Source organism: Coregonus clupeaformis, chromosome 13 (genome assembly GCF_020615455.1).
Source record: "Coregonus clupeaformis isolate EN_2021a chromosome 13, ASM2061545v1, whole genome shotgun sequence".
NCBI classification, from domain to species: domain Eukaryota; kingdom Metazoa; phylum Chordata; class Actinopteri; order Salmoniformes; family Salmonidae; genus Coregonus; species Coregonus clupeaformis.
In genome coordinates this window covers 16,600,529-16,621,552 of record NC_059204.1, presented here as the reverse complement: position 1 = coordinate 16,621,552, position 21,024 = coordinate 16,600,529, and the positions used below count along the sequence as shown (strand labels likewise).

At 44.1% G+C, this 21,024-nt stretch overlaps 1 protein-coding gene across 3 annotated transcripts in view; it reads left to right on the top strand.

The window, feature by feature from the left end:
* Positions 1 to 1,269: 1,269 nt before the first annotated feature.
* Positions 1,270 to 21,024, top strand: part of LOC121579352 — a 79,649-nt gene continuing 59,894 nt past the window's right edge. For all 3 annotated transcript variants that reach the window (XM_045224262.1, XM_041893874.2, XM_045224263.1), the window contains exons 1-3: positions 1,270 to 1,526; positions 3,664 to 3,751; positions 16,018 to 16,574. In XM_045224262.1, the coding sequence (XP_045080197.1) occupies positions 1,411 to 1,526; positions 3,664 to 3,751; positions 16,018 to 16,574 (761 nt within the window). In that variant the 5' untranslated portion in view covers positions 1,270 to 1,410. The remainder of the gene's footprint in view (positions 1,527 to 3,663; positions 3,752 to 16,017; positions 16,575 to 21,024) is intronic.

Genomic DNA, 21,024 nt, shown 5'->3' with positions numbered 1-21,024 from the left:
AGTAGTGCAACAAAAACAACACAGAGTTACATATGGGGTAAAAAAAAAACATAAAGTCAGAAATACAACAGAAAATATATATACAGTGTGTGCAAATGTAGCAAGTTATGGAGGTAAGGCAATAAATAGGCTATAGTGCAGAATAATTACAATAGTATTAACACTGGAATGCTAGATGTGCAAGAGATTATGTGCAAATAGAGATACTGGGGTGCAAAAGAGCAAATTAAAAACAATATAGGGATGAGGTAGTTGGGTGGGCTAATTTCAGATGGGCTGTGTACAGGTGCAGTGATCGGTAAGGTGCTCTGACAACTGATGCTTAAAGTTATTGAGGGAGATAAGAGTCTCCAGCTTCAGAGATTTTTGCAATTCGTTCCAGTCATTGGCAGCAGAGAACTGGAAGGAATGGCGGCCAAAGGAGGTGTTGGCTTTGGGAATGACCAGTGAGATATACCTGCTGGAGCGCAGACTACGGGTGGGTGCTGCTATGGTGACCAATGAGCTAAGATAAGGCGGGGATTTGCCTAGCAGTGATTTATAGATGGCCTGGAGCCAGTGGGTTTGACGACGAACATGTAGTGAGGACCAGCCAACAAGAGCGTACAGGTCACAGTGGTGGGTAGTGTATGGGGCTTTGGAGACAAAACGGATGGCACTGTGATAGACTACATCCAATTTGCTGAGTAGAGTGTTGGAGGCTATTTTATAAATGACATCGCCGAAGTCAAGGATCGGTAGGATAGTCAGTTTTACGAGGGCATGTTTGGCAGCATGAGTGAAGGAGGCTTTGTTGCGAAATAGGAAGCCGATTCTAGATTTAACTTTGGATTGGAGATTCTTTATGTGAGTCTGGAAGTTGAGTTTACAGTCTAACCAGACACCTAGATATTTGTAGTTGTCCACATACTCTAGGTCAGACCCGTCGAGAGTGGTGATTCTAGTCGGGTGGGCGGGTGCTAGCAGCGTTCGATTGAAAAGCATGCATTTAGTTTTACTAGTGTTTAAGAGCAGTTGAAGGCTACTGAAGGATTGTTGTATGGCATTGAAGCTCGTTTGGAGGCCTAGTCAGTCACTAATCATCACTATAGAGGATTCGAGTACCGTGGGAATATGGACATATGGCAATTAGGGAATACGCAAAGTGGGCATAGCTTTGCCATGCTACTTCTACTGTATGACGAAAAATTACACGTCATTTCAATATGCCAAGTAGCCTAGCTCCTCCCCCATTTCCTATGCTACAGCGTTGTAGGGGTTGGACTGGAGTAGAGCGCATAATTATGTCCATAAGGAGACGAGACATGAAGGAATTGACGAAACTATAGTTTCACACATTTTTATCGGGGTTACCTCAGGGACTCGAAGCTATTCAACTCCTTGTCCAGATGTGACTTTTTCAGAACCGTTATGTCAAACATGAAACGACAAAGTTCATGGCAGGAGGATATCGGCCGAAACTTTTCAAGACTTTTTCAAATAACTAAGTCGCAGGACCCTGAGAAAACAGAGGAAAGCAACATCAGGTATGAACCACAAGGTTAACATTGTAACAATAACGATACATCAATGTCATGGTTTTAATTGTAGTTATTACAAGATTGTATCAAAACCGCGCTTGACTATGATGTGAAGCACGAGGACCAGAGTTTTGACCCGAGCGGCAGAGACAGTGGACGCAATCTGTTATATTTTCCATCTACATTGAAGGCCTAGCTAACCGTTCTCTCGATATCTAACATTATCATTCTGTTTCTATGTATCTACTTCGCTGTTTTTATATATATATATATATATATATATATATATATACATACATACAATGTAACCACATTCATTTGCTTTTAATGGCAAAGTAAACAGCATTATAATTGTTAACGTGCCAGGCAGTGGCGAGTGCGAGAACTGGCACACATCTGACCATCTGTCACAGTGGAGAAACAATTGAGTGGTTTAGAGTAACCCTCTTCACACAGCTACATTGGTCGCCATAGAACAAACATTTTCGTTTTTGCCTGCTCTGATAGAGTAGGGCCGTAATAAACTTTAATAATACATTTTTTATTTTAAACGCTTAGGCTACTTTTGTCTTATGGAATGATAGCGTTTTTTACATGGCAAAAACGCTGTACGAAACAGTTCAGATGTAGGAGGATGTCGATACTCCGTATTGCTGCAAATGCCTAGGTGCCGTCTTTTGAGAATCGCTGCCCCCTTGAGACTTGTGGGAACTTGATACATGTCAAACTGGTTGAGTCAGGGAAGGATTCATACTTATAGTGCCTTCAGAAAGTATTCACACCCCTTGACTATTTCCACATTTTTGACAACGATCTACACAAAATACTCTAATGTCAAAGTGTAAGATTATTATATTTTTTATTCTGTACAAGCTTCCTTCTTTTCACTCTGTCATTTAGGTTAGTATTGTGGAGTAACTACAATTTTGTTGATCCATCCTGAGTTTTCTACTATCACAGCCATTAAACTCTTAACTGATTTAAAGTCATCATTGGCCTCATGGTGAAATCCCTGAGCGGTTTCCATCCTCTCCGGCAACTGAGTTAGGAAGGACGTCTGTATCTTTGTAGTGGCTGGGTTGTATTGATACACCACCCAAAGTGTAATTAATAACTTCACCATGCTTAAAGTGATATTCAATGTCTGCTTTTAAATGTTTTACACATCTACCAATAGGTGTCCTTCTTTGCGAGGCATTGGAAAACCTTCCTGGTCTTTGTGGTTGAATCAGTGTTTAAAATTCACTGCTTGACTCAGGGACCTTACAGATAATTGTATGTGTGGGGTACAGAGATGAGGTAGTCATTCAAAAATCATGTTAAACACTTATTGCACACACAGTGAGTCCATGCAACTTATTATGTGACTTGTTAACCAAATTTCTACGCCAGAACTTATTTATGCTTGCCATAACAAAGGGGTTGAATACTTACTGACCCAAGACATTTCAGCTTTTCATTTGTAATTCATTTGTAAAAATGTAGAAAAACGATTCCACTTTGACATTACGTGGTATTGTGTGTAGGCCAGTGACAAAAAATCTCAATTGAATCCATTTTAAATTCAGGCTGTAACGCAACAAAATATGGAAAAAGTCAAGGGGTGTGAATACTTTCTGAAGGCACTGTATGTCTCAGTGAAGAGTGTGCTGTCAATATTGCTGGGTAAACAAATGACACGGCAGAAGTGTGTTTGGTTGGGAGGCCCAATGAGTACACAATTTTCATCAACACAGTACTATCTGGTGTATGGCAATAAACCCATCTGTTAGCCCTCATTCTTCCGCCGGTGTGTAGTCTAATATCCCCCATGTTCCCGGAGCTGAAGGTGTACAGATGCAGATTAGTTATAATTCCATGAGGAGAGTGACCACCATGGGGCTAACAGTTGTCAAACAATGTCCTATTGAAGATGATGTACTCAGTACTGTACTGTCTACATACCAGTAGTACACAACTCTAGTGCTCTAAGGCTGCAATGTATGCTTGTTTTCATCCTTGCCTTTCGATCAGTGACCAGTGTGCTGCAATGCCAATTGAGTGCCAGGGAGAACCAGAAATCCAGCAGGACTTCCACTGTATAAAACGAATGTTGTGCACCTCTGGTTTATTCTTCTGAGAAATTTTTTTCTCCCATCACCAGTGAATGGAATGGAGTCAGCAGCAGCCTCCGCAGTGAGACCAGTGAAGGGGAGCCATCCCTGCACCAAGAAGACCTGGAGCTGTCCAAGGTATGGATGTCAAGCAGAGCTGACTGGTCAATCCATACCTGGTGCCTATGACTGTGTACAAGTAAACAAGTCTCACACAGAGAGAACCTGTAACACTAACAGTACTGCTGTCGGATGTTGAGTAGAACAGTTGAAGACACGCGGCATGTGCTGAGGATGATGATGATTGCATAAGAAGTGGCCCAAGGGGGGTGTTTGTGTGTGGTGTGTGTGTGTAGTGCATAAGTAAGGAATCTAACCATCAACCAGGGCGGTTTGGTTTTGCAGTCAGGGCTGAGAGCTCACATTTTCCACATAGCTTACTGCTGGCAAATTATAATGCTGACCCTGGCAGTATATTATTTGCACATAACCAGAAATAATTCTAGCATTGCTTTTAAAGCCAGCTTAGCAACAGGATTTGCTCCTGGATGTAATTAGACTCAAGTGGTCCTTTTTATAGTAGGGCTGAAATTAATGCCATTTCTGTAGCCATCTTGTCCTTAATATTTGGTGTCATCTTTCTACCAGACATCCTCCAGCCAAATAAATGCTTGCATGTTTCTGGGAAAATAAATACAGGTCTACTGGGCTTGTTAGGCATACATTTCGGTTAGATTATTACAAAAATAATCACCGTTTTCGGTTTAAATTGTTTGTTCTTTTACATTAAATGCACTATGCATTATGTGGGTTGAATGCTGAAACAACACAGAATACAACAATTAATAAAACTCAAATGATGGTAGTGACTGCCCATTAATGCTTATCACTTATTAACCATAATTTATTCACATGACTTTACTTTAATATATTATTTCAGTTGTTGTGTATATTACATTTGTTTTATTTGATGACTTTATTATTTCATTCCAAGCCATCATCTCATCTCTATAGAGCTGCTGCCTATGCTGTCTAACAAAATCACTATTTTAATAGTTCTTCAATAGATACAGTACCTCCAGTGCTTGGCTTGGGCAGGAGCTCACTGGAGCTGAGTACCAGCACCTCAAATGCTCTTCTGCTTGAGACCTCTATAGAATATTATTATTATGTCGAGCTCCTGCACCTAAATATAAACAGTACTGGCACCCAAAATGAGGACCGGCACCTATTTCAGTCAAAGTCAATCACTGGATATCTCCCGAAGCAAATGCTCTCTATCCTCTCGATCGCACGTTTTTCGGTCTCTTCTCTCCGTGTCTGCCCCACACAGACCGGACAAGTAGGCACGCAATGGATTATGGTCATTGTAGTTAATTACCATGTTTCTGCGCTAAACTATGTAGAATATTGGTCTGTTGGAAACTACAACTCCCTACTACATCACACAGTTCGGGCTTGATCTGATTTATCTCTAGAGAAACTGCGCATTGAGCTCACAGAAAAAACCCTGAACGAAATGGAATTAAAATAATTTAACTGATTAGTTGTTTAAAAAATGAAAAATAACAGACATTTCGGTTAATTGCTCAGCACTACTAGCCAACGTCGTCATGACATCGCCTACAAGCGTTATCAGGGATTTCTATTGGAGAAGCAGTTTCTGCCTATCTTCATACTGGACTGTCTTTGTTTGAATGGTCTGCTGGCACCCAGAAGCAACATTTTTATTGGATGTTCCATTTCAAGAACCCTACCCCCACACGCCCGTAGAAGGGGTGCTGTGTTTTCCGTCCAAATAGCACACATTTTCTAGAGTTGTTGCGTATGCTAGTTTCAAGTGCTAGTTTTCAAGTTATCAAGTGTGGCCGACAGTGCAATTTATATTTATTCAATTGAAAGTGGATTACGCTTGTAAAGTCAAACGTCACAACATGTTCTAAACCACTCTGGTGACAAACACACTTTTTACCTTGTCTCCATTTGTCCACATGGCTGCTGGCTGAGCTTTGCTACCACCAAAGAAATTGGGAAGATTGCTCATTATTTCGTTTTTGCAAGGTCCCAACGAACAGAGGCAGTGGGAGAACCTATTCAAGTAAGTAAATACATTTTTTAAATGTGAAACAATGTATTATTAGCTAGTTAGCTAGGTAGCTGGCTACAGTCAGTAGGCCACTTTGTAGGCTAACTCAACTGAGCTGCTTGCTAGGTAACTTTACACACTGTTTAGCGAAGTGAATTAAATGTCATCAGCCAGTTAACTTCATGTTAGCTAGATATCTTGATGTTATCATTGTCAATTAAAAACACAGTCTCCAAATGCATTTGTAGATAACAGCTATTTAAAAGGGTGAAATTGCAGCTCCAGCTGTCAGTAAAGGGAGATTGTAGGCTACTGGATAGGGCAGGTCATTTTGTGGGAGAACATTATGAAAAGATTCTCCAGTTCCAGTCCCTAGAGGGGAACACTTTGAGGACAGAGAGATAATAGCAACATAATATTAGTTGCTGTCTTATTTGAGTATAATGAAGCCTGTTTCTTTGTGATGTTTCTGTCCTCAGATATGGAAAGCTGTGAAAGCCTGTTTGCAGATGAAGAGAAAGGTCCCAATGACTGTCCCATGAGACGAAGGGTACATCCTATATACCATGGGTTATAGGTGTAGGCCTCCCTTTGCTAGCAAATGTTGTATACAAAAATACAGTTAAACATCACACACAATTTATAAACCTATTACAATTGGAGCAGGCCAACCCTGCTGGAGGTCTGCTGGGTGTGCAGGGTTCTGTTTCAGCCCAGCAATAACACACCTGATTCAACTTATCAAACCTAATGAGTTTATAATCAAGTGTGCTATTGCTGGGCTGGAATAGAAGTCTGCTCACCTCACCCAGTAGATCAGGGTTCAGTGGAGCAAGGTTGGTCACCGCTGCAGTGTTTTCCGATTTACAGACACATTATCAGCCACAAGAGCATTAGTGAAGTCGGGCACTGATGTTGGGCGATTAGGCCTGGCTCGCAGTCGGCCTTCCAATTAATCCCAAAGGTGTTCGATGGGGTTGAGGTCAGGGCTCTGTGCAGGCCAGTCAAGTTCTTCCACACCGATCTCGACAAACCATTTCTGTATGGATCTCGCTTTGTGCATGGGGGCATTGTCATGCTGGAACAGGAAAGGACCTTCCCCAAACTGTTGCCACAAAGTTGGAAGCACATAATTCTCTAGAATGTCATTGTATGCTATAGTGTTAAGATTTCCCTTCACTGGAACTAAGGGGCCTAGCCCGAACTATGAAAAACAGCCCCAGACCATTATTCCTCCTACACCAAATTTTACAGTTGGCACAATGCATTGGGGCAGGTAACGTTCTCCTGTTATCCGCCAAACCCAGATTTGTCCATCAGACTGCCAGATGGTGAAGCGTGATTCATCACTCCAGACAACGCGTTTCCACTGCTCCAGATTCCAATGGTGGCGAGCTTTACACCACTCCAGCCAATGCTTGCCATTGCGCTTGGTGATCTTAAGCTTGTGTGCGGCTGCTCGGCCATGGAAACCCATTTCATGAAGCTCCCAACTAACAGTTATTGGGCTGACGTTGCTTCAAGAGGCAGTTTGGAACTCGATAGTGAGTGTTGTAACCGAGGACAAACAATTTTTACGCGCTTCAGCACTCTGCGGTCCCGTTCTGTGAGCTTGTGTGGCCTACCACTTTGCGGCTGAGCCGTTGTTGCTCCTAGACGTTTCTACTTCACAATAACAGCACTTACAGTTGACCCGGGCAGCTCGAGCAGGACAGACATTTTACAAACTGACTTGTTGGAAAGGTGGCATCCTATGACGGTGCCACGTTGAAAGTCGATGAGCTCTTCAGTAAAGCCATTCTACTGCCAATGTTTGTCTATGGAGATTGCATGTCTGCGTGCTGGATTTTATAAACCTGTCAGCAATGGGTGTGGCTGAAATAGCCGAATCCACTAATTTGAAGGGATGTCCACATACTTTTGTATGTATAGTGTACATTGATGACTGCTTCACGGCAGACTGGAACTCCTTTGATTAAGTAAAAGGTCCTCTGTCGTTTGTGTTTCGTCTGTTCAGCTTTCTTGGGACGTTGTGTCATGTCACTCCAGTTCACACTGACAGTGTTCAATATTCCAAGAATCATTGCATCTTTGTTTCTCTGTCATGGATGCCGTGTTTGTCCTTTGCTTGTAGATGTAATCCAGTGAGAGTTGTTTTATACATGGGCCTTCTGGGTTCTCTTTTCGACACTCTGAATTTGCTATCAAACTTACACATTTTGTCCATCTCCTTCTCATACTCTGCTTCCCAACAATGCAGAGAGAAAAAATTATAATAATAGAAAAATAATAACACGAGGAATAAATACACAATGAGTAACGATAACTTGGCTATTAACACGGGGTACCAGTACCAAGTTGATTTGCAGGGGTACGAAGTAATTGAGGTAGATATGTACAGGTCATTCAGAAAGTATTCAGACCCCTTGACCTTTTCCACATTTTGATATGTTACACCCTTATTCTAAAATTGATTAAATTGTTTTTTCCCCCTCCTCAATCTACAGACAATGCCCCATAATGACAAAGCAAAAACAGGTGTTTAGAATTTTTGGCAAATGTATAAAAAATAGATGTTCGATCGGGTTCAAGTCCGGGCTCTGGCTGGGCCACTCAAGGACATTCAAAGACTTGTCCCGAAGCCACTCCTGCGTTGTCTTGGCAGTGTGCTGAGGGTCGTTGTCCTGTTGGAAGGTGAACCTTTGCCCCAGTCTGAGGTTCTGAGCGCTCTGGAGCAGGTTTTCGTGAAGGATCTCTCAGTACTTTGCTCCGTTCATCTTTCCCTCGATCCTGACTGGTCTCCCAGTCCCTGCCGCTGAAAAACATCCCCACAGCATGATGCTGCCACCACCATGCTTCACTGTAGGGTTTGTGCCAGGTTTCCTCCAGACGTGATGCTTGGCATTCAGGCCAAAGTGTTCAATCTTGGTTCATCAGAAAAGAGAATCTTGTTTCTCATGGTCTGAGAGTCCTTCAGGTGCCTTTTGGCAAACTCCAAGCGGGCTGTCATGTGCCTTTTACTGAGGAGTGGCTTCCGTCTGGCCACTCTACCAAAAAGGCCTGATTGATGGAGTGCTGCAGAGATGGTTGTCCTTCTGGAAGGTTCTCCCATCTCCACAGAGGAAATCTGGAGCTCTGTTAGAGTGACCATCGGGTTCTTGGTCACCTCCCTGACCAAGGCCCTTCTCCCCCGATTACTCAGTTTGGCCGGGCGGCCAGCTCTAGGAAGAGTCTTGGTGGTTCCAAATCAAATCAAAATTTATTTGTCACATACACGTGTTTAGCAGATGTTATAGCGGGTGTAGCGAAATGCTTTTGCTTCTAGCTCCGACAGTGCAGTAATATCTAACAAGTAATATCTCATAACATATACCTAATACACACAAAACTAGTAAGGAATGGAATTTAAGAACATATACATATATGGACAAGCAATGACAGAGCAGCATGGACTAAGATACAGTAGAATATTATAGAATAGAATGCAGTATATACAGTGGGGGAAAAAATTATTTAGTCAGCCACCAATTGTGCATGTTCTCCCACTTAAAAAGATGAGAGAGGCCTGTAATTTTCATCATAGGTACACGTCAACTATGACAGACAAATTGATTTAAAAAAATCCAGAAAATCACATTGTAGGATTTTTTATGAATTTATTTGCAAATTATGGTGGAAAATAAGTATTTGGTCACCTACAAACAAGCAAGATTTCTGGCTCTCACAGACCTGTAATTTCTTCTTTAAGAGGCTCCTCTGTCCTCCACTCATTACCTGTATTAATGGCACCTGTTTGAACTTGTTATCAGTATAAAAGACACCTGTCCACAACCTCAAACAGTCACACTCCAAACTCCACTATGGCCAAGACCAAAGAGCTGTCAAAGGACACCAGAAACAAAATTGTAGACCTGCACCAGGCTGGGAAGACTGAATCTGCAATAGGTAAGCAGCTTGGTTTGAAGAAATCAACTGTGGGAGCAATTATTAGGAAATGGAAGACATACAAGACCACTGATAATCTCCCTCGATCTGGGGCTCCACGCAATATCTCACCCCGTGGGGTCAAAATGATCACAAGAACGGTGAGCAAAAATCCCAGAACCACACGGGGGACCTAGTGAATGACCTGCAGAGAGCTGGGACCAAAGTAACAAAGCCTACCATCAGTAACACACTACGCCGCCAGGGACTCAAATCCTGCAGTGCCAGACGTGTCCCCCTGCTTAAGCCAGTACATGTCCAGCCCCGTCTGAAGTTTGCTAGAGTGCATTTGGATGATCCAGAAGAGGATTGGGAGAATGTCATATGGTCAGATGAAACCAAAATATAACTTTTTGGTAAAAACTCAAGTCGTCGTGTTTGGAGGACAAAGAATGCTGAGTTGCATCCAAAGAACACCATACCTACTGTGAAGCATGGGGGTGGAAACATCATGCTTTGGGGCTGTTTTTCTGCAAAGGGACCAAGACGACTGATCCGTGTAAAGGAACGAATGAATAGGGCCATGTATCGTGAGATTTTGAGTTAAAACCTCCTTCCATCAGCAAGGGCATTGAAGATGAAACGTGGCTGGGTCTTTCAGCATGACAATGATCCCAAACACACCGCCCGGGCAACGAAGGAGTGGCTTCGTAAGAAGCATTTCAAGGTCCTGGAGTGGCCTAGCCAGTCTCCAGATCTCAACCCCATAGAAAATCTTTGGAGAGAGTTGAAAGTCTGTGTTGCCCAGCGACAGCCCCAAAACATCACTGCTCTAGAGGAGATCTGCATGGAGGAATGGGCCAAAATACCAGCAACAGTGTGTGAAAACCTTGTGAAGACTTACAGAAAACGTTTGACCTTTGTCATTGCCAATAAAGGGTATATAAAAAAGTATTGAGAAACTTTTGTTATTGACCAAATACTTATTTTCCACCATAATTTGCAAATAAATTCATTAAAAATCCTACAATGTGATTTTCTGGATTTTTTTTCCTCATTTTGTCTGTCATAGTTGACGTGTACCTATGATGAAAATTACAGGCCTCTCTCATCTTTTTAAGTGGGAGAACTTGCACAATTGGTGGCTGACTAAATACTTTTTTTCCCCACTGTACATATGAGATGAGTAGTGCAAGATATGTAAACATTATTAAAGTGACTAGTGGGCCATTTCTTAAAGTGGCCAGTGATTTAAATAGGCAACAAGACCAAACTTCTTCCATGTAAGAATGATGGAGGCCACTGTGTTCTTGGGGACCTTCAATGCTGCAGACATTTTTTGGTACCCTTCCCCGGGTCTATGTGTCGACAAAATCCTGTCTCAGAGCTCTACGGACAATTCCTTCGACCTCATGTCTTGTTTATTGCTCTGACATGCACTGTCAACTGTGGGACCTTATATAGACAGGTGTGTGCCTTTCCAAATCATGTCCAATCAATTGAATTTACCACAGGTGGACTCCAATCAAGTTGTAGAAACATCTCAAGGATAATCAATGGAAACAGGATGCACCTGAGCTCAATTTAATCCATTTTAGAATAAGACTGTAACTTAACAAAATGTGGAAAAAGTAAAGGGTGTAAATAGTTTCCGAATGCACTGTAGGTAGGGATAAAGTGACTAGGCAACAGGATAGATAATAAACAGTAACAGCAGCGTATGTGATGAGTCAAAAGAGTGCAAGAAGGTCAATGCAGATAGTCCGGGTAGCTATTGGTTAACTATTTAACAAATTATTTATCAGTCTTGGGGGTAGAAGCTGTTCAGGGTCTTGTTAGTTCCAGACTTAGTGCATCGGTACCACTTGCCGTGTGGTAGCAGTGATAACAGTATGACTTGGGTGGCTGGAGTCTTTGAACATTTTTACGGCCTTCCTCTGACACCGCCTGGTATAGAGGTCCTGGCTGGCAGGGAGCTCGGCCCCAGTGATGTACTGGGCCATACGCATTACCCTCTGTAGCGCCTTGCGGTCGGATGCCAAGCAGTTGCCTTACCAAGCGGTGATGCAGCCAGTCAAGATGCTCTTAATTGCGCAGCTGGATAACTTTTTGAGGATCTGAGGGCCCATGCTGAATCTTTTCAGCCACCTGAGGGGGAAGAGGCATTGTCGTGCCCGCTTCAGGACTGTGTTGGTGTGTGTGCACCATGATAATTCCTTAGAGATGTGGACACCGAGGAACTTGAATCTCTTGACCTGCTCCACTACAGCGCTGTCGATGTGGATGGGGGCGTGCTTGGCCCCTCTGTTTTCTGTAGTCCACAATCAGCTCCTTTGTCTTGCTGATGTTGAGGGGGAGGTTGTTGTCCTGGCACCACACTGCCAGGTCTTTGACCTCCTACCTGTAGGCCGTCTCATCGTCTGCAAACTTAATGATGGTGTTGGAGTCGTGCGCGGCCATGCAGTTGTGGGTGAACAGGGTGTACAGGAGGGGACTAAGCACACACCCCTGAGGAGCCCCTGTGTTGAGGGTCTGCGTGGCGGATGTGTTGTTGCCTACCCTCACTTGGGGGCGGCCTGTCAGGTAGTCCAGGATCCAGTTGCAGAGAGAGGTGTTTAATCCCAGGGACCTAAGCTTAGTGATGACCCCTCTTTAGCTGATTTCTGCCATGGAACTTACTCAGGCTGCCCTGACCTCCGCCTACATCAACACTGTCATGTGATTGTTTGCATGTGCCTACATGTGTCAAAGCTCTCTGTCAGTGAGCCTATGAAAGTGTGTGTGTAGGGGGGTGGGGTTGCTCACACTAGTGTAGCACAAACCCCTCAACCCCCCACCCCCTCCCCAGATAGCAAATGAACACGTCATAAGCCAAAAACATATAATTAATTTAAAACTGCAACATTTTCTCTCAGCCTCATGGCAAAATGCGGACCTTGCGTGGGGGCCTTGCAGAACTGAGTATACAGTATATAATGTAGAAGGGCGTCAAATGACTCATGGCCAGGAGGAGCTATATTAGGAGCACTCTATAAAGACTCTCCAGAGTTTGAGAATCCTGCAGGATATTTTCTGGATCAAAATGGGGCTTAGGTGGTGGGCGTGCAGTTGCTGACTGAAAATTCTAGAGTCCCTCCTGTTGGTGGCAATATAATTGTTTTGCTGTTTTAAAGCTGATTTCCTGCAATTCTACACATTTTGCCATGGCTTATGTTATCTGAGTGACTCAAACATCATAAAAATAATAATTGGGGGCACATGCAAATACAAAAATACTCCTGAATAGCTGCCTACAGAGGGTGGAAAATGCTGGCAATTGCTGGAAAGACAGAACTAGCAGCATTTTGACTAGAATCTAACCAATAATAAACACCTCTCTTTGAAGGGTACCTACTGTAAGGACGTCATAATACATTTTAGCAGACGCTCTTATCCAGAGCGACTTACAGTTAGTGAGTGCATACATTATTTTTTATACTGGCCCCCCGTGGGAATCGAACCCACAACCCTGGCGTTGCAAACGCCATGCTCTACCAACTGAGCTACATCCCTGCTGGCCATTCCCTCCCCTACCCTGGACCAATTGTGCGCCGCCCCATGGGTCTCCCGGTCGCGGCCGGCTACAACAGAGCCTGGATTCAAACCAGGATCTCTAGTGGCACAGCTAGCACTGCGATGCAGTGCCTTAGACCACTGCGCCACTCGGGATAATACATTCATACACATTCATAAGCAGTGGGTAAGCATTTTATAAATATTTACGCTTATGTCAAGACCACCAAGTTCACATTACCGTTATGTCACTTACGGTAGGTATACTGCAATGTCCAGCTTGGGGTCGCTGATCTAAGCATTTATGAAATGCCTGTTTTTCTTAGGAATGTGTTATGTATGGATATGAAGGTGTCTGGTGTTGTTATGTAGGTACCCTTCAAATAAAGTGTTACCATCCCCTCTGTCAAACAGCAAAGCAACATTAGCATCTTTCCTCATTTTCAATTTGCTCTGTGCTAGGTCTTAGCTATAGCATGCTGAGTGTTCCTGGCTTGTCACCCTCTTCCTCTGTAAAGGTTGTTCTTGGAAATATGAATTAGGTCAGGAGCAGCAACAGAAAATAGGAGGTTGCTTTTCTCCCTCAGTTTGTTGGCTTTGTCAGCTGGCCAAACAAGCAGAGAATGAGCTCATCAAAACACACTCCCTAAGCTCGCGGCCAGCCGCCCTTTCAGCCCTTATCAACATCCTGGCGGTGCGTCTCGCCACAGAAACAGAGGGGGGAGGGAGGCATCTGTCTGAGTGTGATGTTGTCTGGGTGCAGGATATAGCTAGGGGCCACATCAACAGACTGGCTCTACTAGATGGAGAGTCATCTGTGACTAAGTAGGTATACCACATGATGACTGTTCATCCGGTCACCTAGAGTGTATCAAATCACAATTTATTGAAATTGTGTCGAAACACTCTACAAAAAAGATAAAACAAATTAATAAAAAAGAAAAAAACTAATAAATCTAAAACAGAAAAAGAGAAACAGCAGTCAGACAGTACAGGGGGGGAGGGGGGGTCCAGTAGTGCAGGGGGAATACATGGGGTTAAGACGTGTGGAACAGTAAAACATTAAGGGAGTCCAGTAGGGCAGGAGTGACAGTGACGCCCGTGAGGAATGGTGGAGGGATCGCAGGGTAGAGTGTAGAGTGCATCTGGATTATGAAGACATTTGGGACAGTGAGGACTATTTATGCCTACTCTCTCTATTAGTCCAGAGAGAGTGTCTGGCTTCAGTGCCCTTTGATGACAATGTCCTGGACTCATGCCTGCCCAAAAAGTTTTATTTCTATAAAGTAAGCATGGTTGGCAATGTTTTTGACCTATAGAAGCTCAGGTCATCGTCAAAGCCTATTTGAAGTTTACTTTTTGGGAGTATTAAAAATATACGTTCTGCGCTGAATAACCATTTGATATTCATTTGATGTAAGTCTGTGAGACATGGTGGAGTGCTAAATCCAATCCCAGCCTGTCTGTCTGTGTGTTCTCATCCTTTGTGATGAGCTGAAGGATAATTGAATGAGTTGTTCACTTAAGGCCTCCCTGTGAAGGGTGAGGCACACACAGTGATACCAGAGCTAGTTCACTGGTTGAAGCTGTCACAGAAGAGGCATTGTGCCCATATGCTAAAGGATCATGGGCTTTATGTCCATGTAATGGTTATAATATTAAATGTTAATATGAATTCATTTTAATGACTTTCCTTCATAATGTTCTCAGAGGACTGGAGGAACAAAGCAACATGGTTAAAACCTTTGCAATCCTTTTACCTACCTTGAAGGAAAAGCAAACGAAGAGAGGAGTATTGAGAATCAGCCCCCTACCTTCTGCTCTCCACTCTGTGGTCCATTGTGTCTGGACCTTGACAGCAGCTGTCTGATTTGGTGACCCTAATTCTGCCCCCTGCTCCCTCCCCCCTCCCCCCCAGCCCCCACATCCTAAGATTTGTCATGCTAAAAGCTAGTCTGGTAGCACATTACTTTGTGTCTCCTTGTGGATACTGTAGTCTCAAGACAGGAAGTGATTTACAGTAGCTGAGGAAGTAAATTAAACCACAACATGAGTGTATGCTTTGCTTGTTGACTACTAATGGATAGAGAGTGAAGGATGTCCATATGCATGTGGGCGGGGTGAGTGTTTCCCATGAGTTTCCTCCTACACGTTACAAACAACATTTGACAACATTTTGAGTAGGGTAATAATATGGGGGGGACCTTTCAAAAGAAGATGAACCTAGTGAGAAAAACGGATTGAAATGACATCATAATTACGTCATTTGGTCATGACGTCATTTCCACCTGTTTTACCTGCTGGGAATGGTTCAATTAGACAGCCTTGATTCGTACATTCTATGCAGGAATGGTTTAGTTTGACAATGGCTATGACATAAAGGCAGCATAAGAATACATGTGGTGCTCTTTTCCCTCTGTATTACTCATGCGGGGACGTAGGTGTGTGCAGCATGCTGTAAACACAGACTCCATCTCTTTTACTACCCTGGCTGATTGCTGCGGTGCTGAGAGAGTTAACTACGTTGTGGGCAGGGCTATGGGGGAGGGGAGCGCTGTGTGTTTCATAGACACATTTGCATTAGAGAGCCGTTGCTGCCACTTAGCTGATGTTGTTGAAGAGGGCACAGCCGATGGAAAGAGAAGAGGGAGAAAGAGAGTTTACCGGCTTTTCATGGGAATCTCACTTCGCTCTCGTCCTCTGTTCTACCCTTTAGCCAGGGTGCTGCTGTGTACTGCTTTGTCAGTGACAAGCCTGCGGCTGAGAAAGTTCATCTGATTTGCTCTCACACACCCCTCTCTTTCTCTCTCTCTCTTTCTGTGTCATTCTCTTGGGGTTCCAGGCATTCCAAGGCACGGAAGAAGAGGGAGACGGAAGAGAAGGAGTGCTGGGAGAGGCACTGGAGGACAGAGAGAGCAAAGGAAAGGAGAAAGGAGGAGAGGGCAGCAGCAGCATATCAGACGATGCGGGGGGGTCCTCCGAGGACCTCGTCCCGCCCCCCTCAGTGGACTCTGTGCCTTGCTCTCCGGCGAGCCCCCCGGGGCCCAGCTCTCCCACGCGTCCTCCCCCTTTAGATGCCTTCTTCAGGAGACTGGGGAGTCTGTTCCACTTCAAGGCTGAACCCACCAGAGCAGCCCAGCAGCAGGAAGAACAGCAGCAGGCAGAGGAGGGAGGAGAAGGACAAGAGGAGGAGGAGACAGCATTAGCAGTGGTGCCTATTGAGCCAGACCTCTCAGGAATTACATGTGGTGCAGAGGGGGACCAGGACCACTATGACTCTGCCGGGAGGCTGACGGGAGAAAAGGACACTCGGCACACAGAGACAGAGGACAGGAGAGAGGGAGAGTCTGACCTACACAGTGTATCGACGTCCACAGACCTAGAGACTCTGGAGAAACCGTGAGTACTGTACTTCCTTCACGTGCTTGTGTCTGTGTGTGTGCGTGCATGCGTGAATGTGTATAATGGTTGAAGGACAGTAATAACTTACAACTCCCTTTATCTATGTAACTGTCAATGTATGTGAACAACAAACTAGACATATTTTTGTTAATCCCAAGCCTCAGTTTCTCGCCCTTTCCTGGGTTGTTTCTAGAACAGCACTTTGAGTTTCCTAAGACACAGTGTAGTAATACGAGTAGCTTGAACGGCTTAAAGCAGAATTGGGACAATAACAACAACAACATCCAGGAAGTGGATAGCCTTAGCGGACCTGCTAGTAATTAGCACTAGTGGTGCCAGGCCTGGAATGTATACTAGAGGTCGGAGGTGCCCCTGGGCATGGGTGTTGGCACCCCTTGGCACCAGCGATGTGCACCATGTGAGCAGGGACGTGCGGACAGGCTCTGCCCCGATATGGAACCTTACACCATCTCACGGTGGGTTGAATGAACCCTTGAGGTGTCGCAGAATGTTTGGGATACAACAGGGCTGTGTTGTGGCACCCCTACTGTTTGACAGCGCTGCCTTTCAGGTGGCTGCAAAACCAGAAGTAGGACGAAGTGCCACTAGACACTGATCTATAATCAGTTTTGCATTTCTTATCTAATGGTTAAAGTTTGTATTTGGGGGGATGGTAAACTGATCCTAGATCTGTGCCTATGAAGAAGTTGAGCAATCTAGGTTCATGGTTGCTGCTCCATTCGAAGGAGAGGAGCTGGGCTCTGTGATCATATCAGGGTAATGCTAACATCTTTATTTAAACCCACAGCCAGTTAAAAGAGGAAGGAGCCTTTTACTTAGCCCTAATCCTCCTCAGTTACCTCAGGTTGCCCCCATGGAGAAAACTACTGATTTATGTAGCTCACCAGTGATCCAAACTGGTTTGTCTTAACACTGGCCTCACTGCATCCAGAGGGATAGGTTGCCAAGGTCAGCATTTATCAGTTGGAAGTGCTTCACGGTACAGTAGCTGATAGGAGTAGTAAAGATAAGAGAGGCTAATACATGTACAGCAGGCAAGTAGTACTTTATAGATAAGTGCTATTTAGCAGTAGACGTGCTGTCACAAATCAAGTCAGTACTCAGAAGGGACAACATATTCTTCTTAAGTCTTCCTGGAGACTCCTGTCAAACCTAAATACTATTGGTCAGTGACCGAAAGATGTAGTTCATTATGGTGTGTCTGTGTGTGGGGGGGTACGTGTGTGTGTACATATGTATACAGTGCATTCGGAAAGTATTCAGACCCCTTGACTTTTTTCACATTTTGTTACGTTACAGCCTTATTCTAAAATTGATTAAATAAAACATTTTCCTCATCAATCTACACACAATACCCCATAATGACGAAGTGAAAACAGGTTTTTAGAAATTTAAAAATAAATAAAAGCAGAAATACCTTATTTACATAAGTATTCAGACCCTTTGCTATGAGACTCGAAATTGAGCTCAGGTGCATCCTGTTTCCATTGATCATCCTTGAGATGTTTCTGCAACTTGATTGGAGTCCACCTGTGGTCAATTCAATTGATTGGACATGATTTGGAAAGGCACAAACCTGTCTATATAATGTCCCACAGTTGACAGTGCATGTCAGAGCAAAAACCAAGCCATGAGGTCGAAGCAATTGTCCGTAGAGCTCAGAGACAGGATTGTGTCAAGGCACAGATCTGGGGAAGGGTACCAAAAAATGTCTGCAGCAATGAAGGTCCCCAAGAATACAGTGGCCTCCATCATTCTTAAATGGAATAAGTTTGGAACCACCAAGACTCTTCCAAGAGCTGGCCGTCCAGCCAAACTGAGTAATCGGGGGAGAAGGTCCTTGGTCAGGGAGGTGACCAAGAACCCGATAGTCACTCTGACAGAGCTCCAGAGTTCCTCTGTGGAGATGGGAGAACCTTCCAGAAGGACAACCATCTCTGCTGCACTCCATCAATCAGGCCTTTATGGTAGAGTGGCCAGACGGAAGCCACTCCTCAGTAAAAGGCACATGACAGCCCGCTTGGAGTTTACCAAAAGGCACCTAAAGGACTCTGACCATGAGAAACAAGATTCTCTGGTCTGATGAAACCAAGATTGAACTCTGTGTCCTGAATGCCAATTGTCACGTCTGGAGGAAACCTGGCACCATCCCTACGGTGAAGCATGGTGGTGGCAGCATCATGCTGTGGGGATGTTTTTCAGTGGCAGGGACTGGGAGACTAGTCAGGATCGAGGGAAAGATGAACAGAGCAAAGTACAGAGCGAGATCCTTGATGAAAACCTGCTACAGAGCGCTCAGGACCTCAGACTGGGGTGAAGGTTCACCTTCCAACAGGACAACAACCCTATACACACAGCCAAGACAACGCAGGAGTGGCTTCGGGACAAGTTTCTGAATGTCCTTGATTGGCCCAGCCAGAGCCTGGACTTGAACCTGATCAAACATCTCTGGAGAGACCTGAAAATAGCTGTGCAGCGACGCTCCCCATCCAACCTGACAGAACTTGAGAGGTTCTGCAGAGAAGAATCAGAGAAACTCCCCAAATACAGGTGTGCCAAGCTTGTAGCGTCATACCCAAGAAGACTCTAGGCTGTAATCACAGCCAAAGGTGCTTCAGCAAAGTACTGAGTAAAAGGTCTGAATACTTATGTAAATGTGATATTTACGTTTTATTTTTTATTTTTTTGCAAAAACATCTATAAACCTATTTTTGCTTTGTCGTTATGGGTTATTGAGTGTAGATTGATGAGGGGAAAAAAACAATTTAATCAATTTTATAATAACAAAATGTGGAAAAAGTCAAGGCGTCTGAAAACTTTCTGAATGCAGTATGTGTGTGTGTTTTGCCCACAGTGGTAGCTGAGTCTTAAATGAACAGCTGTGACAGCTTTCTCTTTCTCTCACTCTCCCTCTCTCTTTCTCTCTCTTTCACTTTCTCTCTCCCTCTCTTTCTCTCTCTCTAGTCCCTGTCTAGCCCCTGGGCTATATTTTAACACCCTGTCCATGCCAATGTCAGCCAGGAGTGATGTCTTCCATGTCTCCAAATACACCACAACAGGCCACAAGAGCTGGGGAGGGTTGAAGTAGAGGCAGATTATTTCCTGATGTTCAGTCTCTCTGAGGATAGACTATGTTGGACTTGACATTTTCCTCTAAAATGCTGTTTTCAGGGCCTGTTAGGGGTTTAGCCTGTGGGTATTTAGGTTGGCACAAAGGTAGACAGAGTTGTCCCTGAACCAGCCAAGGCCCTGTAGTGCATCTCTGCCCTTTGCCTATCAGATCAGATTACACTGATGTGTACGTGTGTCAGCACTGAGAGGTGACCAACCATGACTATGCACCACATACACACACACACACACACACAACACACATGTTATGTTCTTCTACACACACACACACACACACACACACGTTATGATATTTTATCCCTGTGGGGACCTAAAATCAATTTCCATTCCAAATCCTATTTTCCCTAACCACTAACCCCTTACCCAAACCCTAATTGTAACCCTAACTGCAATTGTAACCCTAACCCTAAACCTAACCCCTAAGCTTAAAATAGCCTTTGTCCCACGAGGGAGAACTGGCCCCTAAGCTCGTTATTAAACCCTATTAAGTGTTGGCACACTGTCCCTATGCAATACTATACCGTCAACCACTGCACTATTCCACTTTCCACACAGTCTGTGTGGAAAGTGACAGCTTATCACATATTGAACTAAGCAAATCCAGGCATTAGGTGCCCATTGAAATGCATAAGCCTGTTGATTTCAATATGGATGGACAGCAAGGCAGATGGATGGTCTGAGATGCTGTGTAATGAAAGACAATAAAAGACAGGGAGACTCAGAGGCCCTGCGGTCCACTGGCAGTTCTGTTCTGTTCTGCCCCCGTTATGGAACAAGAGAGGAAAGCAATAGTCAGACTCTGAGAAGGAGGAATAGGCCAAAAGACACCATGACCTCAGCAGAAGGGAGGGAGAGTGGGAAGTGGAGAGAAGAAGAGAAGCAGTGTGCGCGGGGAGCTGTGGGGAGAATGAGGGAAAATCACAGAGGAATTTGATAGTCATGATGAGAAAACAGACATTTGAAATACAAACAAGCTGTGGAGTGAGGAGATTTGGCTGCCTGGGTGAGACCCACTTGATTTGGGTACTCCGTAGATGCTCACTATCAACAAACTATCCGTTTATTTTCTTAATGTCTGACAGCTGACCTTGAGAAAAAAGGTAATCTCTGAAATGAATGGTATTATTTTCATATTCACACATGCCCATCTCCATTACTCACGCTCACATAACTCCATTCAGAATTCAATTCAGTCAAAGTGTTGCAGTTAACTTGGCTGATGTTCTGCTACATATGTCCCTCTGTCAAGGCCTTGTTGAATCATATGGGAGATTTTAGTTCACTCCTAACCATT